At 53.5% G+C, this 16,855-nt stretch overlaps 1 protein-coding gene across 1 annotated transcript; it reads left to right on the top strand.

The window, feature by feature from the left end:
* Nucleotides 1–378: 378 nt before the first annotated feature.
* LOC145340416 (splicing factor 3B subunit 2-like) lies at nucleotides 379–16,756 on the top strand (the record flags this gene model as incomplete). The annotated part of the gene is made up of 6 exons (XM_080184886.1): nucleotides 379–525; nucleotides 6,430–6,476; nucleotides 7,108–7,176; nucleotides 8,068–8,289; nucleotides 11,279–11,341; nucleotides 16,642–16,756. Coding segments are annotated over exons 1-6 (616 nt in total), but the record flags the coding sequence as incomplete, so codon positions are not given.
* Nucleotides 16,757–16,855: the final 99 nt, after the last annotated feature.

The raw sequence follows: 16,855 nt of genomic DNA, 5'->3' as shown, positions 1-16,855 counted from the left end.
CGCAGGCGCGGCCGGAGACCGGAAATGAACATCACACAGCATGCTCTCATCAAGTGCGCAGTCGCGACGGAAGACCTGAAACTACAGATCCCGGCATGCTCTGGATGCTCCTTCCCACTACGCAGGCGCGACAGGAGACCGGAAACTACAGATCCCGGCATGCTCTGGGTGCTCCCGCCCACTGCGCAGGCGCCGTTGCTCACGGGCTGATTGACAGTTAGATGTGAGAACCACACTTGCTGGCTGTGGGCGTGGTCTTCCTTTGATTGATGGGTATATCAACCAATGGGATTGAGAAATCCGGGCGTTGTGGTGCGTCACCGACAGGGTGAATCCAATCAGAGGGCAGGTGGGCGGGCCTTTGGGGCAGAGTTTGGTTGTGGCGGAGGCGGCAACATTTGCTGCTGCGGCTCCCGGAGAGCGAGATGGCGGACGCGCCGCCCGGTGTGGAGCAGCCGGAGCTCGCCAGCTGGAGCGTCCCCGAGCTGCAGGCCAAGCTCAACGAGATCGGCTTCTCCGCCCAAGGTAGAGTCACACCGCGGCAAGGTGTCAGCCCGGAGCTCCGGCCTTGGGCCTGGCAGCGACCGCAGCCTCGGACTCGAGTTCGGCTTCAGCCCGGGCTGCTGCTGCTGGAGGCCGTGTGGAAAGGCCAGGAGCACAGGGTCACCCAGAAACCCCCTAGGAGCCGGGCTCAGGAAAACTATCAATAAAATACCAATCTATAAGAAAAATCACGTCGAATTTCACCACAAAATAATTCAATTTGCTGTCTAATATCAGTAAATTATAATGGGGGAATTATAAATCATTAAATTATAAATATTAAGGAATTTCACTAATTTCATTGCAGTGTTAATGTCAGCCTCACCTGTGACTAATAAATAAACTTTAACTTCATAAGATATAGGAGCAGAACTAGGCCATTCAGTCCATTGAGTTCGCTCTGCCGTTCGATCATGGCTAATTTATAGAATCCTACAGTGCAGAAGGAGGTCATTTGGCCCATTGAGTCTGCACTGACTGCCATCGTGCCTCGACCCTAGTCCTGTAACCCCACATATTTACCCTGGCTAGCCCCTCTCACACTAAGGGGCAGTTTAGCACGGCCAGTCTACCTAACCAGCACGTCTTTTGGGCTGTGGGACGAAACTGGAAGAAACCCAGTCAGACATGGGGAGAACACGCAGACACCGCACAGACAGTGACCCAAGCCGGGAATCGAACCCGGGTCCCTGACGCTGTGAGCCAGCAGTACTAACCCACTGTGGCTGGCTGATATGCTCCTCATCCCCATTTTCCTGCTTTCCCCCCTGCAACCCATTACCAATTTAAAAATTTGCCTAACTGTCCTAGCGTCCATTGCACTCTGGGGCAGCGAATTCTGGAGAAGTAGTTTCTTCTCAACTCTTTTAAATTTGTTACCCTTTATCCTAAAACTGTGACCTTGTCCTAGAATGCCCCACAAGAGGAAGCATCCGCTCCACATGTACTTTATCCAGACCTATCATCTTGTATAGCTCAATTTGATAGAAACCCTTCAGTGCAGAAGGAACAGACTTATCTTGCATTAAGTTGATCTTTCTCTCCACCCTAGCTATGACTGTACATTCTGCACTCTCCCCTTCCCTATGAATGGTATGCTTTGTATAGTGCACAAGAAACGTTATTTTTCACTGTGCTAATACACGTGACAATAATAAATCAAATCATTTAGCCCATCATGTCTGCACCAACCACGCTCCTGCCCCCCGCATGCGCACATTCTCTCTCTGACCCAGCTAATCCCTCTAACTGACACATCCCAGGACACAATGGGAATTTGGCATGGCCAATCAATCTAATCTGTACATCTTTTGGACTGAGAGGAAACAAGAGCACCCAGAGAAAACCCATGCAGAGACGGAGAACGTGCAGACTCCACACACAGTCACCTGAGCCGGAATTCGAACCCAGGTCTTTGGCACTGTGAGGCGGCAGTGCTAACCACTATGCCACCCCTTTTGTTTTCTTTATTAAAACTCTTCCCCTCATTCTTCTAAATTCCAGAGGGTATGGGCCTAAAGTGTTCAATCTGTCTTCGTACGACAAACCCCTCATCCCTGGAATCAATCGAGTGAACCTCCTCTGAACTGCCTCTAATGCCACTACATCTTTACTCAAATGAGGGAACCAAGATTGTGCACAATACTCTAGGTGCAGCCTCACCAATAACTTGTATAGTTCCAACAATACTTGCTTACCTTTATATTCTATTCCTTTCGCTATCAATGCCAACATTCCATTGGTTTTCTCTACTATCTGTTGTACCTGCTAGTTTTCTGTGACTCATGAACAAGGACACCCAGGTCCCTCTGCACCAGAACACCCTGAAGCCTCTCTCCTTTTAGATAAGCCGTCTTCCTACTTTTCCAACCAAAATGCATGACCTCCCACTTATCCAGTGAATAAAATCCAATAATTGAGTTTATTTAATGAATAAAGTTAAATAATTTAGCTTTGAATACATCAACTAAATTTAATTATAGTTGTCTTAATTAAAAGATGCAATGTAACCAATAATAAATTGCAATTTAACACAACTTTGGATAATCAAAACTATTCTATACTTTTTTAAACATAGTTTTTGAAATGGATGGGGAGTTGCATTAAAAGGAAAACAGGAAATGCTGGAAAATCTCAGCAGGTCTGACAGCATCTGCAGAGAGGGGACAGAGCCAACATTTCGAGTCCGGGTGACCCTCCGTCAAAGTAAACCAAAGCTGGTTTGATACCTCACGGGTTTTACTTGGTTCTGGGGCTTGCGTCACGAGGCAGTTCGAATCGGTGATATCAGCAAATACTGGGAAACTCAGCAGGTCTGGGAGCATCTGCGCAGACGGAAACAGAGTTAATGTTTGAATCTGATATGAGTCTCCAGTCGCGAGGAAGAGCTGTATTGGAATGTCGAATGTTTCTTTACTTCGTGCAGTGAAGGTTTACCAGGTTGATACCGGGGATGGTGGGACTGATCTAATACAGATAGGAAGTAAAGATGTGCAGGTTAGGTTGATTGGTCATGCTAAAATTGCGCCTTGGCGTCTTGTTGGTGGAATTGGTGGGTAAATATGTAGGGATATGGGGGTAGGGCCTAGATGGGATTGTGGTCAGTGCAGACTTGATGGGCCAAATGGCCTCTTTCTGCACTGAAGGGTTTCTATGATTCTAAGTAAGTGGCAGAACCCTTAAGAGTATTGATAGGCAGAGGGATCTGGGTGTTCAGGTCACTGAAAGTGGCAATGCAAGTGGAGAAGATGGTTAAGAAGGCATACGGCATGCTTGCCTTCATCGGCTGGGCCACTGAGTTTAAAAATTGGCAAGTCATGTTGTAGCTCTGTAGAATCTTAGTTAGGCGGCATTTGGAATATAGGGTTCAATTCTGGTCACCACGCTACCAGAGGATGTGGAGGCTTTGGAGAGGGTACAGAAAAGCTTTACCAGGATGTTGCCTGGTATGGAGGGCATTAGCTATGAGGAGAGGTTGGAGAAACTTGGTTTGTTCTCACTGGAGCGACAGAGGTTGAGAAGGCAACCTGATAGAAGTCTACAAGATTATGAGAGGCATGGACAGAGTGGATAGTCAGAAGCCTTGTCCCCAGGGTGGAAGAGTCAATTTCTGGGGGGGGGGGGGGGCGCCACAGGTTTAAGGTGCGAGGGGCAAGGTTTAAAGGAGATGTACGAGGCAGATTTTTTACACAGAGGGTGGTGGGTGCCTGGAACTCGCTGCCGGGGGAGGGAGTGGAAGCGGATACGATAGAGAGTTTTAAGGGGCGTCTGGACAAATCCATGAATAGGGTGGGAATAGAGGGATACGGTCCCCGGAAGGGTAGGGGGTTTTAGTTCAGTCGGGGCAGCATGGTTGGTGCAGGAGGGGCCGAAGGGCCTGTTCCTGTGCTGGAATTTTCTTTGTTCTTTGTTGTGTGAGGAGAGATTGACCAGGTTAGGATTGTTTTCACTGGAGTTCAGACGAATGAGGGGGGGAATCTCGTAGAGATTTATAAAATTGTAACAGGACTAGACAGGGTAGATGCAGGGAGGATGTTCCCGATGGTGGGGGGGAGTCCAGAACCAGGGGGTCACAGTCTGAGGATTTGGGGTAGACCATTTAGGATGGAGATGAGGAGACATTTCTTCACCCGGTGAGCCTGTGGAATTCATTCCCACAGGAAGTAGTTGATGCCAAAACATTGAATGTATTCAAGAGGCGGCTGGATATAGCACTTGGGGGCGAACGGGATCAAAGGTTATGGGGAGAAAGCAGGATGAGGCTATTGAGTTGGATGATCAGCCATGATCGTGATGAATGGCGGAGCAGGCTGGAAGGGCTGAATGGCCTCCTCCTGCTGCTATCTTCGATGTTTTTCTCTCCACAGGCCCTGCCAGACCCGCTGACTTTTCCAATGTTTTCCGTTATTTTGGATATTCTCAGTATCTGTTTTTTAAACTCTGGGATTTTTTTGGTGGGGGGGGTGTGAGGGGTTGCTCCCCGTGTACATCTCTAATGCCTGCCTCATCATTCATCCCTTTCACTCAGTTCCAGGTTAGAAGGTGACCAGCTGCCTTTAGTTGCTCACAGGGACTGGGTGTGGCCTGGTGCCTGGGTGTGGTACTGACAGAGTGCCGCAGGGGTTGCCTGTGACCTGTTAGCCAGCTGTCAGTTATTGATGTTCCCCTTGGGCTTCTCCCTCCTGCCCGCCTTTTCAGCAACTCACCCAAGACCCCTTCGATAAATGCCTTCCGAAGCTGCCATCGAGAAGGGTGGCACAGTGGTTACCACTGCTGTCTCTCAGTGCCAGGGACCCAGGTTCAATTCTCGGCTTGGGTCACTGTCTGTGTGGAGTTTGCACATTCTCCCCATGTCCGCGTGGGTCTCCTCTGGCTGCTCCAGTTTCCTCCCACACTCCAAAGATGTGCAGGTTAGGTGGATTGGCCATGTTAAATTGCCCCTTAGTACCCAAAGATGTGTAGTTTAGGTGGATTGGCCATGTTAAATTGCTCCTTAGTGCCCAAAGATGTGAGAGTTAGATGGATTGGCCATGCTAAATTGCCCCTTAGTGTCAGGGGGATTAGCTCAGGTAAATGTGTGGGGTTATGGGAATGGGGCCTAGTGGGATTGTGGTCAGTGCAGACTCAATGGGCCAAATGGCCTCCTTTTGCACTGTAGGGATTCTATGAAAACACTTTGAAGTTTCTTATCTGAACCATAACAGAAGCAGTTCAGGGAAAGTTCACTCGACTGATTCCTGTGATGAGGGGATTGTCTTGAGGAGGGATTGGACCTGCAACCATTGGAGTTTAGAAGATTGAGAGGGAGATCTTATTTAAATAGATCAGATTCTGAGGGACTTGACAGGGCGGATGTGGAGAGAATGTTTCCCTTTGTGGGAGAGACTGGAACCAGGGAGACAGTTTAAAAATAAGGGCTTTGTGTCCCATTTAAGACAGAGAGGAGCGATGGCTGTTGTTGATGTTTAAATGTTAGTTTTGATTTGATTGATTATTGTCACATGCATTGGGATACAGTGAAAAGTATTGTTTCTCGCGTGCTATACAGACAAAGCATATCGTTCACAACTTTTTGTAGTTTCTTGCGATCTTGGGCAGAGCAGGAGCCCAGACCAAGCTGTGATATAACCAGAAAGAATGCTTTCTATGGTGCATCTGTAAAAGTTGGTGAGAGTCGTAGCGGACATGCCAAATTTCCTTAGTTATCTGAGAAACTAGAGGCATTGGTGAGGCTTTCTTAACTATAGTGTCAGCATGGGGGGGACCAGGACAGGTTGTTGGTGATCTGGACACCTGAAAACTTGAAGCTGTCAACCCTCTACTTTGTCCCTGTTGATGGAGACAGGGGCATGTTCTCCTTTACGCTTCCTGAAGTTGATGACAATCTCCTTTGTTTTGTTGACATTGAAGGAGAGATTATTGTCACCGTACCAGTTCACCAGATTCTCTATCTCATTCCTGTACTCTGTCTCATTGTTTGAGATCCGACCCACTACGGTGGTGTCATCAGCAAACCTGAAAATCAAACTGGAGGGGAATTTGGCCGCACAGTTATAGGTGTATAAGGAGTATAGAAGGGGGCTGAGAACACAGCCTTGTGGGGCACCGGTGTTGAGGATGATCGTGGAGGAGGTGTTGTTGCCTATCCTTAATGATTGTGGTCTGTGGGTTCGGAAGTTCGGGATCCAGTCGCAGAGGGAGAACCCGAGGCCCAGGCCACAGAGTTTGGAGACGAGTTTCGTGGGAATAGTGGTGTTGAAGGCTGAGCTGTAGCCAGTAAATAGGACTGTGACACAGGTGTCCTTGTGGAGGAATGTAGAAATGAGGCGCCTCTTTTTCCTCCACAGCCACCAGCTCCTGTAATATCCCTGTCTTCTCTTTTCAAAGGTGTGCGAGAGGAGTTGGTGGAACGGCTACAGAAGTACAGCTTACAGGTGAGTGAAGCCACACCTGGGGACCCACCCACTCTGGCTGGCTGGGGAGTCTTTCTCGCACTGAGATAGGGAGAGGTTTCTTCGCTGGGAGGCCTGTGAACCTTTGGAAATCTATCCCAGGGTGGCTGTTGATGTTGTGTTCAGTATGTTCCAGAGTGAGGTCTGATGGACCCAGAGTGAGTTAAGGGACATGGGGAGAGGGCAGGAAAATGGAGCTGAATCCTAAAACAGTTGTGATAGTATTGGATGATGGAACAGGCTTGATGGGCCGAACGATCTGCCCCTAATTCCTGTGAATGGCTCCGACCCAGAGTGGGAGAGTCCACTTGTTTCCTCTGTCAGCAACCTCATGTTTGTAAAGAGCTTCAGTACAGGATCTTTCCCTGTGTGTGTCAGGACAGAGAGACCTGAACTAGGGGGTCAATATAAGATGGTAACTGATCAATAAAACGTGGGGCTCGCTCCCGTTTGGGGGGGGGGGAGCGTGGGGCTCGGTCCCATGGGGGGAAGGAGGAGGAGGAAGAGAAGAAGAAGATTTGTTCTGTGAATGGTTCCAGGTTTGTGGACAGAGCCTCGGCTTTACCATGTGATCAGTGAGCTGTGTCTTGAACTCTGCCCCTTGTCCTTTCAGAATGGGGTGCCCCTGACACGACCTCTGCGGGGAGATGACATGGACAAGGGACACCCGATGCCAGGGCAGGTAAAGCGAGTTGAGGGGGGTCAGTGCGGGGGGTTAGGGGAGGGTGGGGAGTTGTGAGCAGTGCTGCCCAATGTGTGTGGGTCTGTAACCTTGTCACGGTTACAGAGAGGTGGGAGTCACAAGCTTCCTCCGCCCCAAGACTGTAGCCCCACTCAGGACCGAGCCCAGAGAGTCTCGACCCCCTGCCTTCCTTCGCTCCATGTGCATGTGTGTCTTTCTCTCCCTCCCCCTTGCTCCATGTTGTATCTCTGCCTCACCCCTGCCGCCACATCCTTCCTCCGTGTATATCTCTCTCTCCCCCCTCGCCCTCCCTCACTCTGGGTGTGTATCTCTCCCCCCCCACCCTCCCTTGTTCCGTGTGTCTTTCTCTATCTCTCTGTCCCTCCCTCGCTCTGTGTCTCTCTCCCCTTCCTTGCCCTCCCTTGCTGTGTGTATATCCCCCCTCCCCCCCTCCCCCCCTCCCGATGGAAGATACAGTGTTGTGAAAGTGTCAGCACTGTTATATCACGGGACATCCACTCGTGAAGGCAGGTCTCTCAAACTGTGCACTGCTCACAGTAATCCGGGTACTGACCTTGGGTTCTGGAACCAATTCCTCGTTTATCACATTGTGCCTGTGGGGAAATCTGTTTCCTATTCCTGTACAGTTTTCCGGAAGTGATTCTGCCCCCGGTGTGATATGTGGCTGTATGCTATTGGGACTTCCTGTTGAATCTGCTCCTTCCTGAACCCCCTCGCCCTTTTCCCCTTTACCAGGTAAAATGTGGGAGGGGGGAGTTTTGTCTGGTGCTAGAAGATTGTGTGTTGGCCTCAGTCGGGGGGTGGTGCTGAGTGCGGCATTGCCCTTCCTGACCCGTCTAACCTCTTTTTTGTCTCCCCCACCCCCGCCAGGTGGCTGGGATGCAGTTGCCCCCTCGTGGAATGGGGGTGCCCCGCATGCCCCCTCCTCCTGGGATGCAGATGGGCTTCCCCATGGGGGTGGTCCCGCCTGGAATGGGCCCCCGCATCCACATGCCCTCGGTCGACCCGTCTACCCTGAATGAGGAAGAGCGACTCAAACTGGCACAGCAGCAGGCGGCCATCCTGATTCAGCAGGAGGAACGCGCAAAGCAGGTAAATAAATCCACTGGTCGAGAGGGCATGGGGAAGGGGCTTACTAACGGCAGCCGGTATGTTTGTATTTGGAGGGGGGGGGGGGGGGCGGACACATGGATCTGTTATGGATATGGGCAAAAGCCCAAAGGTATGCAGATTAGCTGGATTAGCCATGCTAAATTGTCCCTTAGTGTCCCAAAGTGTGTAGGTTAGATGGATTGGCAATGCTAAATTGTCCCTTAGTGTCCCAAAGTTGGTTGGATTGGCCATGCGAAATTGTCTCTTTGTTTCCAAAGACGTGCAGGTTAGGTGGATTGGCCACGCTAAATTGTCCCTTAGTGTCCCAAGGTGTACAGGTTAGCTAGATTGGCCATGCTAAATTGTCCCTTTGTTTCCAGAGATGTGCAGGTTGGGTGGATTGGCCGTGCTAAATTGCCCCTTAGTGTCCAAAGTTTGGGTGGATGAGCAGAGTAAATACATGAAGTGACAGGGATAGGGCAGTGGTGGAATGCTCTGTCAAACTTGATGCAGACCTGATGGGCCGAATGGCTGCCCACACTGTAGGGATTCTATGTAAACGTGGGAAAAACAGACTTACATGGGGTAGGGTTGAGGCCACCCTGATGGGCCAAATGGCCCCCTTTTCCAACAGTAGTTGTGGCCGCAGCTGGCGTACTGGTTCAGTGAGAGTGGTGTGTTTGTAAGGACTATGATTACAGATTTTATGTTTTAAGAGGTATGTTTTAAAAGTCAGTTTTTTCTACAGGCAGTCGGTATGTCTGGGGGGGAGAATACAGCTCAGATGCTGGGAAAGCAGGATAATTACTCAGTGTGGCCATGTAATGTTTTCTTAGAGCTCGTGGAGTTTTGTTTACAGAAAGGAAAGGTTCCCTGCGGATTTCGATTAAAGGAATGGAAGGGCGGTTTTGATTGACAGGGTCATGTGATGGTGTGATTAATGAGAGGAGCTGGGTGTGCAGCAGAGAAGGAAACAGTTATCAGTTCTGGCAGGGTTTTGTGATAAGACAGAGACCTGCAGTTTGCTCTCTACAAAATCTCTCTGGAAGCTTACACTCTTATAGCAAGCATGTTTATTGGTACTTAGTGTAATTAAAACTGTTTTTGAGCCTGTAAGAGGAATGATGCTTATCTGGAACTGAAACAACGATAAGTTAGAAATCAGAATTGTTTTTTTCCAAGTTTAAACATTGTTCCACGGGTAGTAGTTAAGATGCTTAATTTGTTAGAAATATAGTTAAGCTGCATTAGTAAATAAAATTTGTTTTTCTAAAATATTAGAAAAGTGAGGGGTAACCTTATTCAAGCATACTTGTACATGGAACTTAATAGAATTGAGGGTTATAGGTAAGCCTAGTAGGTATGGATATCATCGGTGCAACTTGTGGGCTGAAGGGCCAGTTTGTGCTGTAGCTTTTCTATGTTCTACACTAGATGTTGGTGGGGGGAGGGGGGGCGGGGGCTTGCTTGTCAGGGTAGATGGTGAGATGTTTTCACTCGTGGGAGAGTCTGAAACAAGGGGACGTCGCTACAAGGTAAAGGGCCGCTCCTTTCAAACTGTACAGAAACTTCCTTTCGCAGAGGGTGGCGAATCTCTGGAATTCTCTGCTCCAAAGGGGTGCTGGAGGCTGCAACGTTTGAAGTATTGAAAGTGGAGATGGATAAGTAGTTGGAGGAACAGAGGGGAAAATGGCTGAGAAAAGGAGTTGAGACCGGCCACAATGGGATTGAATGGCGGGGCAGCCTCGCAGGGCTGAATGGCCTACTGCTGCTATTTTGTGTCTGAAAGATCTCTAATTAGTCAGCAGACGACTCCAGGAGTGAAGGGTCCTGTCCCTACATTTAGGCCAAGTTGAGTCTAGTCTGGTGCCCTTCTGGTCCAAGGCACAAACAGGACTAACTGATGTTACCAACTAGGGAGCAGGAAATGTAACCCCTCGGGTCCGCTGTGGCATTTAATACAATCATCTTACACCCCCAATCCCTGGCTTTGAGAGAGTGGTGGGTGTGTTCACTTTGTTATTTATTGGTTCCAAGTTGGCATGCATTAACACTGCAATGAAATTACTGTGAAAACCCCCACAGTAAGAATGCCAAAGGGCAAAGTTGTTTTACCCAGTGTCCATGAAGTATGGGTGATCCTATGGGTTCGGGCCTAATCTGTAGGGATCAGAACATAAGAGCAGAATGAGGCCACTCAGCCCATCCAGTCTGCTCTGCCATTCAATCATGGCTGATATTTTTCTCATCCCCATTCTCCTGCCTTTTCTCCATAACTCCTGATCCCCTTAGTAATCAATACCCTATCTATCTCTGTCTTTAAGACACTCAATGACCCGGCCTCCACAGCCTTCTGCGGCAAAGAGTTCCACAGATTCACCACTCTCTGGCTGAAGAAATTCCTCCTCGTCTCTGTTTTAAAGGATCGTCCCTTTAGCCTGAGGTTGTGCCCTCTGGTTCTAGTTTTTCCTACTAGTGGAAACATCTTCTCCACGTCCACTCTATCCAGGCCTCGCAGTATCCTGTAAGTTTCAATAAGATCCCCCCTCATCCTTCTAAACTCCAACGAGTACAGACCCAGAGTCCTCAACCATTCCTCATACGACAAGCTCTTGATTCCAGGGATCATTCTTGTGAACCTCCTCTGGACCCTTTCCAAGGCCAACACATCCTTCCTTGCGGGAAAGGTGGATTTGCCCGGGATGAGGTCCTCGTGGGTGCTGGGTGAAGCCGGTACAGGCTTATCCGGGACTCTTGCTGTCCCATAGGGGGACGTTTTCTGCAGTTGAACTGAACTCCCACCTGAGGGATCGTTGGGATGAGGGTAAAGGCCAGCCCCACCTTGCTGATGCAGTGAGGGGTGATCTGAGATGACTGTGTTTCTACATTAAATGCCACCCGTTTGCCCCCCCCAACCCCCCGTATGAACACAGTTTGCGGCTTCAGGAGGTGCTGTGTTACAATTAGTGACCTGTTTCTCCCCCTGCAGGGCAGTGAGCGGATGTATCAGGAGCAAATCAAAGATCAGGAGTTGCTCGAGCAACAGAAACGGGTAATAGTCGGGGAGGGAGTGAGCGTAGGGCCGTGTGAGAGAGAGAGAGAGCGTAGGGCCGTGTGAGAGAGAGCGAGAGCGTAGGGCCGTGTGAGAGAGAGCGAGAGCGTAGGGCCGTGTGAGAGAGAGCGAGAGCGTAGGGCCGTGTGAGAGAGAGAGCAAGAGCGTAGGGACGTGTGAGAGAGAGAGAGCGAGAGCGTAGGGCCGTGTGAGAGAGAGAGCGAGAGCGTAGGGCCGTGTGAGAGAGAGAGCGAGAGCGTAGGGCCGTGTGAGAGAGAGAGCGAGAGCGTAGGGCCGTGTGAGAGAGAGAGCGAGAGCGTAGGGCCGTGTGAGAGAGAGAGCGAGAGCGTAGGGCCGTGTGAGAGAGAGAGCGAGAGCGTAGGGCCGTGTGAGAGAGTGAGAGCGTAGGGCCGTGTGAGAGAGAGAGCGAGAGCGTAGGGCCGTGTGAGAGAGAGAGAGCGAGAGCGTAGGGCCGTGTGAGAGAGAGAGCGAGAGCGTAGGGCCGTGTGAGAGAGAGAGCGAGAGCGTAGGGCCGTGTGAGAGAGAGAGCGAGAGCGTAGGGCCGTGTGAGAGAGTGAGAGCGTAGGGCCGTGTGAGAGAGAGAGCGAGAGCGTAGGGCCGTGTGAGAGAGAGAGAGAGAGCGAGAGCGTAGGGCCGTGTGAGAGAGAGCGAGAGCGTAGGGCCGTGTGAGAGAGAGAGAGCGAGAGCGTAGGGCCGTGTGAGAGAGAGCGAGAGCGTAGGGCTGTGTGAGAGAGAGAGCAAGAGCGTAGGGCCGTGTGAGAGAGAGCGAGAGCGTAGGGCCGTGTGAGAGAGAGAGAGAGCGAGAGCGTAGGGCCGTGTGAGAGAGAGAGCGAGAGCGTAGGGCTGTGTGAGAGAGAGAGCAAGAGCGTAGGGCCGTGTGAGAGAGAGCGAGAGCGTAGGGCCGTGTGAGAGAGAGAGAGAGCGAGAGCGTAGGGCCGTGTGAGAGAGAGCGAGAGCGTAGGGCTGTGTGAGAGAGAGAGCAAGAGCGTAGGGCCGTGTGAGAGAGAGAGAGAGCGAGAGCGTAGGGCCGTGTGAGAGAGAGAGCGAGAGCGTAGGGCCGTGTGAGAGAGAGTGAGAGCGTAGGGCCGTGTGAGAGAGAGAGCGAGAGCGTAGGGCCGTGTGAGAGAGAGAGAGAGCGTAGGGCCGTGTGAGAGAGAGAGCGAGAGCGTAGGGCCGTGTGAGAGAGAGAGCGAGAGAGCGTAGGGCCGTGTGAGAGAGAGAGCGAGAGCGTAGGGCCGTGTGAGAGAGAGAGCGAGAGAGCGTAGGGCCGTGTGAGAGAGCGAGGGAGCGTAGGGCCGTGTGAGAGAGAGAGCGAGAGAGCGTAGGGCCGTGTGAGAGAGAGAGCGAGAGCGTAGGGCCGTGTGAGAGAGAGAGCGAGAGCGTAGGGCCGTGTGAGAGAGAGAGCGAGAGAGCGTAGGGCCGTGTGAGAGAGAGAGCGAGAGCGTAGGGCCGTGTGAGAGAGAGAGCGAGAGCGTAGGGCCGTGTGAGAGAGAGAGCGAGAGAGCGTAGGGCCGTGTGAGAGAGAGCGCGAGAGAGCGTAGGGCCGTGTGAGAGAGAGAGAGAGAGCGCGTAGGGCCGTGTGAGAGAGAGCGAGAGCGTAGGGCCGTGTGAGAGAGAGAGTGAGAGCGTAGGGCCGTGTGAGAGAGAGCGAGAGCGTAGGGCCGTGTGAGAGAGAGTGAGAGCGTAGGGCCGTGTGAGAGAGCGAGAGCGTAGGGCCGTGTGAGAGAGAGAGAGCAAGAGCGTAGGGCCGTGTGAGAGAGAGCGAGAGCGTAGGGCCGTGTGAGAGAGAGCGAGAGCGTAGGGCCGTGTGAGAGAGAGCGAGAGCGTAGGGCTGTGTGAGAGAGAGAGAGCAAGAGCGTAGGGCCGTGTGAGAGAGAGCGAGAGCGTAGGGCCGTGTGAGAGAGCGAGAGCGTAGGGCCGTGTGAGAGAGAGAGAGCGTAGGGCCGTGTGAGAGAGAGAGCGAGAGGGTAGGGCCGTGTGAGAGAGAGAGAGAGAGCGAGAGGGTAGGGCCGTGTGTGAGAGAGAGAGAGAGCGAGAGGGTAGGGCCGTGTGAGAGAGAGAGAGAGCGAGAGGGTAGGGCCGTGTGAGAGAGAGAGAGAGCGAGAGGGTAGGGCCGTGTGAGAGAGAGAGAGCGAGAGCGTAGGGCCGTGTGAGAGAGAGAGAGAGAGAGCGAGAGGGTAGGGCCGTGTGAGAGAGAGAGAGAGCGAGAGCGTAGGGCCGTGTGAGAGAGAGAGCGAGAGAGCGTAGGGCCGTGTGAGAGAGAGAGAGCGAGAGCGTAGGGCCGTGTGAGAGAGAGAGCGAGAGAGCGTAGGGCCGTGTGAGAGAGAGAGAGCGAGAGCGTAGGGCCGTGTGAGAGAGAGAGCGAGAGAGCGTAGGGCCGTGTGAGAGAGAGAGAGCGAGAGAGCGTAGGGCCGTGTGAGAGAGAGAGAGCGAGAGCGTAGGGCCGTGTGAGAGAGAGAGCGAGAGGGTAGGGCCGTGTGAGAGAGAGAGAGAGCGAGAGGGTAGGGCCGTGTGAGAGAGAGAGAGAGCGAGAGCGTAGGGCCGTGTGAGAGAGAGAGAGAGAGAGCGAGAGGGTAGGGCCGTGTGAGAGAGAGAGAGCGAGAGCGTAGGGCCGTGTGAGAGAGAGAGAGCGAGAGCGTAGGGCCGTGTGAGAGAGAGCGAGAGCGTAGGGCCGTGTGAGAGAGAGAGAGAGAGAGCGAGAGCGTAGGGCCGTGTGAGAGAGAGAGAGTGAGAGCGTAGGGCCGTGTGAGAGAGCGAGAGCGTAGGGCCGTGTGAGAGAGCGAGAGCGTAGGGCCGTGTGAGAGAGAGAGCGAGAGCGTAGGGCCGTGTGAGAGAGCGAGAGCGTAGGGCCGTGTGAGAGAGAGAGAGCGTAGGGCCGTGTGAGAGAGAGAGAGCGTAGGGCCGTGTGAGAGAGAGAGAGCGTAGGGCCGTGTGAGAGAGAGAGCGTAGGGCCGTGTGTGAGAGAGAGAGCGTAGGGCCGTGTGAGAGAGAGAGAGCGTAGGGCCGTGTGTGAGAGAGAGAGAGAGAGAGAGGGTAGGGCCGTGTGAGAGAGAGAGAGAGAGAGAGAGCGTAGGGCCGTGTGTGAGAGCGTAGGGCCGTGTGAGAGAGAGAGAGAGCGTAGGGCCGTGTGAGAGAGAGAGAGAGAGCGTAGGGCCGTGTGAGAGAGAGCGAGAGAGCGTAGGGCCGTGTGAGAGAGAGAGAGAGCGTAGGGCCGTGTGAGAGAGAGCGAGAGCGTAGGGCCGTGTGAGAGAGAGAGAGAGCGTAGGGCCGTGTGAGAGAGAGCGAGAGCGTAGGGCCATGTGAGAGAGAGCGAGAGCGTAGGGCCGTGTGAGAGAGAGCGAGAGCGTAGGGCCGTGTGAGAGAGAGCGAGAGCGTAGGGCCGTGTGAGAGAGAGCGAGAGCGTAGGGCCGTGTGAGAGAGAGCGAGAGCGTAGGGCCGTGTGAGAGAGCGAGAGCGTAGGGCCGTGTGTGAGAGAGCGAGAGCGTAGGGCCGTGTGAGAGAGAGCGAGAGCGTAGGGCCGTGTGAGAGAGAGAGCGAGAGCGTAGGGCCGTGTGAGAGAGAGCGAGAGCGTAGGGCCGTGTGAGAGAGAGCGAGAGCGTAGGGCCGTGTGAGAGAGAGAGCGAGAGCGTAGGGCCGTGTGAGAGAGAGAGAGAGCGTAGGGCCGTGTGAGAGAGAGAGAGCGTAGGGCCGTGTGAGAGAGAGAGAGAGTGAGAGCGTAGGGCCGTGTGAGAGAGTGAGAGCGTAGGGCCGTGTGAGAGAGCGAGAGCGTAGGGCCGTGTGAGAGAGTGAGAGCGTAGGGCCGTGTGAGAGAGTGAGAGCGTAGGGCCGTGTGAGAGAGTGAGAGCGTAGGGCCGTGTGAGAGAGCGAGAGCGTAGGGCCGTGTGAGAGAGAGAGAGCGTAGGGCCGTGTGAGAGAGCGAGAGCGTAGGGCCGTGTGAGAGAGAGCGAGAGCGTAGGGCCGTGTGAGAGAGCGTAGGCCGTGTGAGAGAGAGAGAGAGAGAGAGAGCATAGGGCCGTGTGTGAGAGCGTAGGGCCGTGTGAGAGAGAGAGAGTGAGAGCGTAGGGCCGTGTGAGAGAGAGAGAGTGAGAGCGTAGGGCCGTGTGAGAGAGAGAGAGTGAGAGCGTAGGGCCGTGTGAGAGAGAGAGCGAGAGCGTAGGGCCGTGTGAGAGAGAGAGCGAGAGCGTAGGGCCGTGTGAGAGAGAGAGCGAGAGCGTAGGGCCGTGTGAGAGAGAGAGCGAGAGCGTAGGGCCGTGTGAGAGAGAGAGCGAGAGCGTAGGGCCGTGTGAGAGAGAGAGTGAGAGCGTAGGGCCGTGTGAGGAGAGAGAGCGAGAGCGTAGGGCCGTGTGAGAGAGAGAGAGCGAGAGCGTAGGGCCGTGTGAGAGAGAGAGCGAGAGCGTAGGGCCGTGTGAGAGAGAAGAGCGAGAGCGTAGGGCCGTGTGAGAGAGAGAGAGTGAGAGCGTAGGGCCGTGTGAGAGAGAGAGTGAGAGCGTAGGGCCGTGTGAGAGAGAGAGAGCGAGAGCGTAGGGCCGTGTGAGAGAGAGAGCGAGAGCGTAGGGCCGTGTGAGAGAGAGAGCGAGAGCGTAGGGCCGTGTGAGAGAGAGAGCGAGAGCGTAGGGCCGTGTGAGAGAGAGAGATGAGAGCGTAGGGCCGTGTGAGAGAGAGAGAGTGAGAGCGTAGGGCCGTGTGAGAGAGAGAGAGGAGAGCGTAGGGCCGTGTGAGAGAGAGAGAGCGAGAGCGTAGGGCCGTGTGAGAGAGAGAGAGCGAGAGCGTAGGGCCGTGTGAGAGAGAGAGAGCGAGAGCGTAGGGCCGTGTGAGAGAGAGAGCGAGAGCGTAGGGCCGTGTGAGAGAGAGAGAGTGAGAGCGTAGGGCCGTGTGAGAGAGAGAGAGTGAGAGCGTAGGGCCGTGTGAGAGAGAGAGAGCGAGAGAGCGTAGGGCCGTGTGAGAGAGAGAGAGAGCGAGAGCGTAGGGCCGTGTGAGAGAGAGAGAGAGCGAGAGAGCGTAGGGCCGTGTGAGAGAGAGAGAGTGAGAGCGTAGGGCCGTGTGAGAGAGGAGCATAGGGCCGTGTGTGAGAGCGTAGGCCGTGTGAGAGAGAGAGTGAGAGCATAGGGCCGTGTGTGAGAGAGAGAGTGAGAGCGTAGGGCCATGTGAGAGAGAGAGAGTGAGAGCGTAGGGCCGTGTGAGAGAGTACCGCAGTGAGGTGCGGGCGGTGAGGTGTACATGTTAACTAGTCCTTACCCTGCAGCCACTCTCAGCTTTCTCTCTCTCTCTGTCCCCCTCAGGCTGCTGCTTTACTGGAACACGAACGCCAGCAACAGGAAATAGTCCAGATGCAGCAGGGCCCGCCTGGGACCAGGTCCATGGAAATGGGGCCACGGCCAACGTTAGGGCCACGAGGTAATGTTGGATTCAGGGGGTCCCTGCGCTGCCGTGTGAGAGAGAGAGAGAGAAACTCTGCCCAGCTGCTCCCAGTGCGGTCTCCATCTCTCCGATACA

Source organism: Carcharhinus amblyrhynchos, unplaced genomic scaffold (genome assembly GCF_965287045.1).
Source record: "Carcharhinus amblyrhynchos unplaced genomic scaffold, sCarAmb.v2.hapA scaffold_993, whole genome shotgun sequence".
In the NCBI taxonomy this organism is placed as follows: Eukaryota; Metazoa; Chordata; class Chondrichthyes; order Carcharhiniformes; family Carcharhinidae; genus Carcharhinus; species Carcharhinus amblyrhynchos.
The sequence above is the reverse complement of the archived record's forward strand: the minus strand, read 5'-3'. Positions and strand labels throughout refer to the sequence as shown.